This window comes from Siphateles boraxobius, unplaced genomic scaffold (genome assembly GCF_051911475.1).
Source record: "Siphateles boraxobius isolate OS27281-9 unplaced genomic scaffold, OSU_SipBor_1 6, whole genome shotgun sequence".
NCBI lineage: Eukaryota > Metazoa > Chordata > Actinopteri > Cypriniformes > Leuciscidae > Siphateles > Siphateles boraxobius.
This window is the reverse complement of record NW_027509186.1, coordinates 41,440,001-41,450,000: the sequence shown is the minus strand read 5'-3', so window position 1 is coordinate 41,450,000 and position 10,000 is coordinate 41,440,001. Positions and strand designations below refer to the sequence as shown.

The window sequence follows — 10,000 nt, the reverse complement described above, 5'->3', positions numbered from 1 at the left end:
TGATTCTGAGGGAGAGCTCTGATTGGTTGATTCTAAAGGGGAATGCTCTGATTAGTTGATTCTGATGAAGAGCTCTGATTAGTTGATTCTAAAGGGTAATGCTCTGATTGGTTGATTCTTAAGGGGAATGCTCTGATTGGTTGATTCTGATGGAGTGCTCTGATTGGTTGATTCTAAAGGGTAATGCTCTGATTGGTTGATTCTGATGGAGTGCTCTGATTGGATGCTCACCGTCCGAGTCGATGCTGTTGAGGGCGGTGGGTGGAATCACGGAGACTTTACACTGACCCAACGGGCACTTGGGAGAGAGCTGGTCTTTGCACCCAGCATGCACCTGGAGAAAGTCGACACAGTTGATTGTCATCTTTGCCTTCCATTTAACATGTAGCATAACATTAATAAAAGGTAATGAATGTCATAAAAAATTTACTTCAACACACTCACCATGGCTTTACACCATAAACAGCGCCAGTCCTGAAGTCTGAGAACGCTGCCGCAGGTTTTATCACACACGGTGCATTTGGCACTGACCGGCAGATTCCCCTCCAGCCACTGATGAGGCATCGAGATCTACCGAGTCCAGGAAGGTGTTATTTACAGGACAAGTAACTAGTTATGTTGATGGAACCAAACTAGTTATGGAACTAGTTATGTTGAACCAAACAGTTGATGGACCCCATTGACTTCCACAGTATTTTTTTCTTACTATAGAAGTCAATGGAGTCCAACTGTTTGGTTACTGACATTCTTCAAAATATCTTCTTTTGTATTCAGCAGAAGAAAGAAATTCATACAGTTTTGAAACAACTTGAGGGAGAGTAAATGATGACAGAATTTTAATTTTGAAGTGAACTAACCCTTTAATGGTACTGAATTAAATAATAAATGTTGTCACAATGCATGCAATGCTGTTTTTTGGCTATAATAACGTAGGTAGCTCATTTTATTTTGGAACAGCTAAAACTGTTAATTGGGAAAAAAAAGCCTCTGGGGTCCAGAAAACCCTCTGGGGTCGAGAAACTCGCCAGTGCGTTTTGCTGTTTTTTTCCACATTGCAGCAACATAGACTTAAAATACTCCGTCATTTTTGGTCATATAAATAAAATCAATACATGATTATAAACTATAGAGGGTCTTCTTTTTTTGTGTACACTCACATTAACATCAAAACCGTGTGCTTTTGTAAAATGAGGAAAATAAACAGGGTGTGCTTTCTGCCTCTCCATCTCCGTTAACCTTTTTTCTCGAGCACGTCTCTAAACTTAAACAAAGCTCAGCGAATACTGTTCACACAAGCACGCGCAATATATCTTTATAATCATATAAGTTTGTACTTTTAAAATATCTAATTCAAAACTAAAATAAATATTCTCTGTTTATGTAATCTATTAAAAAAGAGAGAGGTGTCAGCCGATCTCATTATCGTTCTCTTAGCTCATTATTCTGCTAATGTGACACGCCCACGGAGAGCGCGCGCTATTCAAACGCAAATGATCTGAAGCAACACATGCAAACGTGTCAACGCCCCTCATAAACGCGATAACACAACAAATGTAATCACCAGATTAATGTACTATTTCTTCTTGCGAGGCTGTGTGAGGAATAATCCTGGGACATTTACCTCAGAACATGTGCTGGTTTATTTTCATTTCGAGGAGCAACGGATCCATCTGATAAGGACGTTTTTTATTATTATTGTTCTAATCGCGATATCATAGTGTATGTAAACCGCAAAAAGACTGTTTAAATATTAATCGCGTCTCTGTGTGAATGAATGAACTGAACAGTTTTTACCAAACCCTATTGCTATACTGAGATGAGTGAAAATCGACTGAAATATGTTGAAATAACGTTAAAATGTCTTTGTATTAGCAACGTATTAAACTGCAAATTAATATTTATATGCCCTAATATAGGCTCATAAAAACAACACACGATATGCCTTACAGACGAAATATGAAAGACAACATTTCGTTGACTAGTTTTGGATAGATTATTAACTGTTTACTGTAAACTATAGACTACTGCCACATTGAATAAGCTTTTGTTCACCAATTTCTGCTCAAATGTTAAATATATTAGGCTATCTTTGTTTTATCAAAAATAAAGTCAACTAGGATGCTATTATAGTGTTTGTTCCAATGTAGGCTTTATTCAAACTAATGAATCCTTAACTTTGAAATATGTATGATAAAATGTATACTTTAGTTTTTACAAAGAAATATTACACTTGAAATATTGTTATTTTAATTGTTGCTGTAATTGTAACCTTTTTAATAAAATAGCAAATAATATATTTACAAGGTAGATGTAAACAAAATCTTAAAAGGTCAATATAAGCCTTCTCTTCAAATTATTTGTATTTTGTTTTATTAGTGACAAATTTGGGGAGAGGATACATATCCAAAACTTTCTGAATTGACTACACAATTACTAGAAATGTTCACCTTGGATATTATACAATTTGCAAGCAAAAATACAAGTGGAAAAATACTATTTTTTTCTAGATGTTTCCAACTGTGAACCAATTTTGTAGTATATATATATATTTCTTTTCTTGTGTCCTTGTATTCTTTCTTGTGGCTCAGTGACACACCTGTGAAAAGCTCATTATGCAGGCTCATTAAGCAGGTCTTTTGTCTTCACAGGTGTGAATCAGACCATTATACATGAGTCACGCCCATTTCGCATATTGCCTTTCCAAACAAAAAGTGTTTTACTAAATTTAAATCAATGTATTGTTTTATGTGAATGATTAGGCAGGATGATTTTCAGATCATTTTGAAGCAAAAATCCTAGGCGAGAACATCCATTAGTCAAAGGTCTTGTGGACACATATTTAGTGGCCTTATTTCAGACACTTTAAGTTGTAGTTTTTTCAATATACACGAATAAACAATATTCTCTCAAAAATACAAACATGTACATACATCTTGCTCACATATTATGGTAGCCCTGTTTGTGCTAAATAAAGTGTAATTACACCTTTGCCATTAACATGTTTATAAATAACTGAAAAAAGCACAAATGTCAGAGCATGTCAGAACACCTCCAGGACCCCAAAAACACCTTGGACCCAAGAGGGTTAAATGGAAACTTTAAACTAAACTACACTAAATGTTGAAATGTTGCCTTGACAACTAACTGAAATGAGTTGAAGCACTAAAAGCATTAGCTGGGAATAAATCGAAAATAAAGTTGACCTGAACATGCACTCACCCCATCCTCATCCTCCAGTATGTCTTTGCCGATAGAGGCCAGTGTCGTCCATTTGCAGTTATTCGTGGCTCTGACCGCACAACGCTTGTGAGCCTTGAACTTGCACACTGTATGACACACAAGGTTTCCAGTCAAGTTAAAAGGTTAGTGTAATTTCAAACCCATAAGATTTTCATTCATCTTTAAACACACAAATGAAGATATTTTTAAGAAATCATAAAAAATCATGCAAAGTGATCGAGTCTCTTCAGAAAATTTGGACTGAATCGCTTAATTCATATGGAATAGTTTTACGATCTTTTTAAAGCGACAAAGTGGAGGCTGCATATAGCTGTCAATGGAGGGAAAGAAATCTCTCAGATTTAATCAAAACATCTTGATTTGTGTTTTGAATATGAACAGAAGACTTACAGGTTTAGAATGACATGAGGGTGATTGATGACAGAATTTTTTTATTTAACACATAAATCAGCACTTCAGATCATAGATTCAAAAGAGAAACTTCTAATGTAGGGTTAATGCAGGAATTTAGTCCGTTGGTTGATTCGGAGGGAATGCTCTGATTGGTTGATTCTGAGGGAGGGAGTGCTCTGATTGGTTGATTCTAAAGGGGAATGCTCTGATTGGTTGATTCTGATGGGAGTGCTCTGATTGGTTGATTCTGAGAGAGGGAGTGCTCTGATTGGTTGATTCTAAAGGGGAATGCTCTGATTGGTTGATTCTGATGGGAGTGCTCTGATTGGTTGATTCTGAGGGAGTGCTCTTTTTGCACTTTTTGTTAAACGTCTCATTTAGATACCTAGATGTTTTTTTCTTTTCTTTTCTTTATTACTTTTGTTAACTTTAAGGTCCAGCAATAATATTTAAATTTGAATACAGTTGATATAATGTGTTATTTGCAATCTATCAATAAAAATTTTGAGATCATGCACTCCAGGCAAATTTATTTCTAGGTAAAGTGGGCCGTCTGGTCTGGTAAAGTGGGCCATCCCTGATTTATCAGAAATTATCCTGTATCTTAATAAAAAACACATGTAAAACTTTTTTCTGTCTGTTTTCTCTAAAAACTTTAAATGAATTTAAACTGTGTCCATATTTTAAAGCGTTATATTCTTCATTTACATTTTGCTCCTCTTATCCTTTCTTCACTCCACAGATATAGCGTAATCTTATTTCTGCTGTTTCTTTCCTCTCTGACTTAAATTTCCTAATGGCACACTCACTTCTGTTTAAAAAAAATAGTAGATTATACAAGTCCACTATAAAATAATCAAGGAATGACAATTTATTTAATGAATTAGAGTATAATTACTGAAGGTTAAAGGTCTCCCACTTTACCTTGTCCACTTTATCGTACACATTCAGCCAAAGTGGGCCAGCAATATTTAAACACCTTACAAGAAAACTAACACATTTCGTTGATTGCATTTGATTCCCTGTTAACTAAAGTAACAAACAAACCAGGAACTCACAATAATATTTGTGAGCACCCTTATAAGTTAGAAAATAAAATCTTAAGTCAGAGGGTTTTCTACCTTTAACCACACCCACCAGTGTCATATTGCATCAAACCAAAACTATTTTATCATTTAAAGAAATAGTGTCTCTTTAATTAAAGACCATTGCCATGCTCTGAGAGTCTAGACCCATTGAGAACAGTACAATCAAACTTAAACGGCCCACTTTACCTGCATTCACCCGACCTATAATGATCAAATAAAAACCCATGCTGAAGAGTGACAGACCTTCGCAGGACAGCCCGTGAGAGGTGACTCCAGACAGAGCCTCCCGGCAGACGTTACAGTACGTGGGCCGAGCGTGTGAACAGGCGTACCAGTTATGCATCCCAGAGAAATGATCCATACTGAACTGAGTGGTCTAGAGCAGAGGAACAAGCACGAAACTGATCAAAAGTGACGTTTATAATGTTACAAAGGATTCGATTTCAAATAAATGCTGTTCTATTCATCAAAGAATCCTGAAAAATAAAATGTGTTACAGTTTCCACAGAAATATGAACAGTTTTCAACACGGATAATAATCTGAAATGTTTCTTGAGCATCAAATCTTCATATTAGACTGATTTCTGAAGGATCATGTGACTCTGAAGACTGGAGTAATGATGCTTTGATCACAGGAATAAATTACTCTTCACTATATATTCACACACTAAACTGCTATTTTAAATTGCAAAAATATTTCACAGATTTTTTGAATCAAATAAATGCAGCTTTGGTGAGCAGAAGAAAAAATGTATCAACCCCAGACTTTTGAACGGTAGTGTAAGTTATTCAAACCTGTGGTATAACCTCAAATAACCCTGTCACTAAATGCAACGCAAAAGAGACAGTGGAGTAACACATTTCTCTAATAAACCCTAAACAGACAGCAAAAACTTTCCATTAGATGGAGAATCTCACCTCGAAGTGTTCTCTGTTCTGAACACTCTTCAGCGCTGCGATCCATTCCTCCATTTCTTTCCTGTTTTCCGCACACAGAATCAGCCGACGACACGGAGTGATTACCTACAGACAGAGAGAGAGAGAGAGAGGGAGAGAGGGAGAAAACTCAGGAGTCGGTCATGTGAAACTGTAGAAATCGGAATAGATTTGTTCAAGTGTAATAAGCTGCTTTATCCACACATAACCTTTAAAGTGTGTGTGAGCAGCAGAGACGTGTTTCTCCTACAAACTGAGGCAAAGGAACAAGGAACACACTGTCCACTCTCTCTCTCACACACACACACACACACACACACACACAGACACACGCACACAGACACATTGAGCAAAGAGCTCTTGTTATTCAACTTACAGGGTGCCAACTAGGGCTGGTTGACAGAGCAAACATATCTGCAATGATTTTTCTAGTAACATGACATTACACAACGCTAAGAAAAAAAATATTGCAATGAGCTTTTTATTTGGCCATTAAGTTTACCTAAATAACGTGACATTATATTAGTTTCAGATTTCTTCTTTTTTAGCAATGCATTAATAGGAGAGTGCCTAGCAAAAAAAAAGCATTAAGATCAGTTCAAGATGAGAGTCATACAGATAGTTAGCATTATTATTATTACTCAAAAATGTTCACTCAAGTTTTAGTGAATGTTCTTAATTATATGTAGTTTCTATTGGTGCATTTAAATAAAAATGATTAAATACTCATAATAACCAGTGTGAAAAAGAGTTGATTAGTTTTAGATAATGCTGTTAACTTCTTGAATTAGGTGACACTTTCAATAAGGTCTCATTATATATATATATATATATATATATATATGGCATGCACCACCATATCGGTATCGGAGGATATATGTTTACCGATAAGTAAATTAGGCTGATATATTAAAGCCGATATAAATGAGACACTTCAGATGCATGATGGTTCAACATGATGGTTTTGAATTGCTTGAAATATGATTAGAATCAATTCACAAAAGGAAAATACAGTAAAGTGCAACATGTGCAGCGCAAATCTGTCATATAGGCTACTTAAAATTATAATGAGAACATTATAATTGTGTGTTTGGGACGTGGCTTTTAATTGTGAGACTTTTGTTTTTGTAATCAGGCTCTCAAAAATTATATAAAAACTTGGATTTAGATTTATCAGGCAATAAATCGGTTATCGGCTTTCAAATGTAAAGTATTATCGGTTATCAGTATTGGCCAAAATATTCATATCGGTGGATCCCTAATATATATATATATTAAACCTTAGAATTTCTAATAGAATTAGAATGCAAAATAGAATCATGTTTACTAGTGGACTCAAACTTTTCCAGCTGTATCACTCAAATGCCACTCTAGACAAACCTTCAAACATTCAAATAGCGTGTGTGTGTGTGTGTGTGTGTGTGTGTGTGCGTGTCTGTATGTGTGTGTGTGTGTGTGTGTGTGTGTGTGTGTGTGTGTGTGTGTGTGTGTGTGTGTGTGTGTGTGTGTGCGTGTCTGTGTGTGTGTGTGTGTGTGTGTGTGTGTGTGTGTGTGTGTGTGTGTGTGTGTGCCCAACTTCCCAATCCGTTTCCTCCAGCTGCTGACAAAGACCCTCTGTTCCCATACAGATAAAAATAACTCGCGCCTTTCCTCCGCCAACACACACACACACACATAAACCGATCATATTATTCATTTGGCAGAGGAGTACACAAGCTGCCTCATAAAACCAGCTAAAATACGCAGACACATGTATCAGCTGACGCACAGCAGAAGAGCGTCTGCTTAATGTCTTTGATGTAGATCTTCAAGCCACTTACATCACACACACACACACACACACACATACACACCTACACACATACACACACACATTATCAGTGCCATCGTAACGCCAGCTGAATGTCATACGACTCAAACAGCTTTTGGGGCTCAGTTGCATAAGCTGAATATATCCTGTTTTCAACACTTTAACACACAGCTGCGACACTAATCTAATCTAATAATGCACCTAATGAAATATCAGCTTTAAACTAATCTGTATAGATGATGCAATATAAATAAACCGTGTCTTTTCACTATGCTTTACTCTCATTTAACACCAACATTATAGCACTGGGTTTCACATGTGTAAGGATTAATTACTATGTAAAGCATGAAACAAGATAACCCAAAATATTGACCTTAGATTAACAAGTACAAGTGTGAAAAGCCCATCTGATAGGCTAACAGACTTTATTATTCGTATATAAAGGTGAAGTATGACATTTTTAAACAGTAGTTTAAACAGTGTGTCAGAGTCACTAAAAGTCAGGGTAACAGTTTACGCGGGGCCGCATTTTTTCAAATAAGCCGCACTTTTTCAAATACGCATAAATTGCCGATTTCCGCGCAAAATATGCGGGGCTTGCGTGATTTCATAATCCCCGCATTTTCGTTGCGAAAAAGTCACATGTATCTTAGCAGAAAGTTGGAAAATGTTGCGTTTACTTCACACAAGAGCAGCCGTTTTCCCCTGTTGCCATGGGAACGTTATGAAGTGACGTAATTACGCGACGTGAACATCATCGAAAAGCTGTAAAGCAGGAAGCACACCTTTTATTTTTTTATATTTAAATTATTATATTATATTTTTTATATTCTGTAGCCATACGTTTGTAACGCTACAGAACTTGTTTGACTAATCAATGTTTTGTAAGCTTGAGCCATGTGTTTATTAAGGTCTGAAATAAAACAAGAACTTAAATATTCCCAGCACTTTCTGTGATGTAGTATGTTTGCTTATCAAAGGAAGTAATACGAAATGACTCTTTAGATTAAGGTAGTAGCCTAGTGAGAACAGGGTGTTGGGGGAATCACTTTTTTCTCTTTTTTTCATCAAACCGCAGTTTTTGCAAGTCGCATAAAATTGGATACAGAGAGATCAAACAATATTTGCGACATAATACAATATAAGTCTCCATTTTGTGTTTTCAGAATGAACAATTCTTCAAAACAAATGTCCTTTTGTGGTTTTATCCCATACATAAAGCTTTTAGAGAGCGCAATCAGGAAACAAAACAGCAAATAACAAGTAAAACAAATGAGTAAGTTAGGAGGACTGAGTGAACTAGAAAAAGGTTAGTAGTGCTAACCTTTTCTAATCCAATGCTAGGATTCATGGACTAGCAGAAATGATGAGGGCTATGGCTCAATTACCCCTATAAAGCGGCTTATGGTGTGGCGGGCTTCAGTGAGGTTTAGCGAGGTAGGAACCAATGCAGACAAATACTAAATATGCCACTACAGTGACATTTCCCTAACGGAAAGCTGCTTCACATAATTAATTAGTGGTTTCCAATGAGAATAAAATTTATCAGTAGAGCCTCTGAGAGTAAACTTTATCTTCTCAAGTTTTAAGAAAGATAATGTGTCACTTAGCCAGGCTTTAAACGATGTTGGTAAGCGTGACTTCCATAGAGTCACAATTTTACGACGAGCTATTAGACAGGTAAAAGCAATAACATTAACTTGAGTTGTTGTCAATTTGAGTCCGTCCGGAGGCCTGCCAAAGATCGCTATATGGGGGGAGGGACAGATCCTCAATGTCAAAACCTTTGAGATTGTAGCAAATAAATATAGCTGCCAGAAGTTGAACAATTTGGGGCATGACCAGAACATATGGGTCAAATCACAGGGGTCTGAGAGCATCTATTGCATCCCTCGTCCGGGCCACCCGGATAAATCTTGGCCTTGCTTAAGTGAATCCTATGTACCACTTTAAATTGAATAAGACTAAGCCTTTGCACAGCTGGAGGAAGAATTGACTGCTCGCATTTTTTAAGAAAACGTGCCGCAAAATCAAGTATCACAAAAAAACACCGCATTTTTCTGGAAGGACTGACTAATGTTAACAAATGACACCCTGTTAAAAGCGTCACCAAAGTCAGCCATTCGAAACACTTTCAATTTGTGAAGCCCGACAGGTCGACGCCTGACTCGACCAATGGTGTGAGTTTGGGGGCGGGGCCATCTGTTTGACCGACCAATAACAGAAAGGGGGAGTGTTTAAATCCTGTTTAAAATCTTTAAATGTTGCAGTGTTGTTTAGTGACGACAGACTTCACCTTTAAATATAAATGGGTTTTATGCTTCAACGCTTCAAAGCATCTTTTACAGTCTGAACTCAAGCACAGTGTCTGTCGGAGCAAAACCAGCTTATGCTCCAAGCAATATTAATCTAATCTGGATTAAAATGAGATATAATAATTTGAGTCAAAGCTCCTGAAGAATTATTGCTTTTCCAAGACGAATTTCCCTACTGCTTATTTAATCACAACACATTTTAGATCTCTAACAAAAGT

At 36.6% G+C, this 10,000-nt stretch overlaps 1 protein-coding gene across 6 annotated transcripts in view; it reads right to left on the bottom strand.

Moving 5' to 3' along the window:
* Positions 1–10,000, bottom strand: part of dgkd (diacylglycerol kinase delta) — a 57,212-nt gene that overhangs the window by 28,725 nt on the left and 18,487 nt on the right. For all 6 annotated transcript variants that reach the window (XR_013195733.1, XR_013195734.1, XR_013195735.1 and 3 more), the window contains 5 exons: positions 5,640–5,744; positions 4,965–5,097; positions 3,220–3,326; positions 445–570; positions 232–334 (listed from right to left, as the gene is read on the bottom strand). Coding sequence is in view for 3 of the 6 variants with exons in the window: in XM_077207109.1 (XP_077063224.1) it covers positions 232–334; positions 445–570; positions 3,220–3,326; positions 4,965–5,097; positions 5,640–5,744 (574 nt within the window). In the remaining 3 variants the exon portion in view is untranslated. The remainder of the gene's footprint in view (positions 1–231; positions 335–444; positions 571–3,219; positions 3,327–4,964; positions 5,098–5,639; positions 5,745–10,000) is intronic.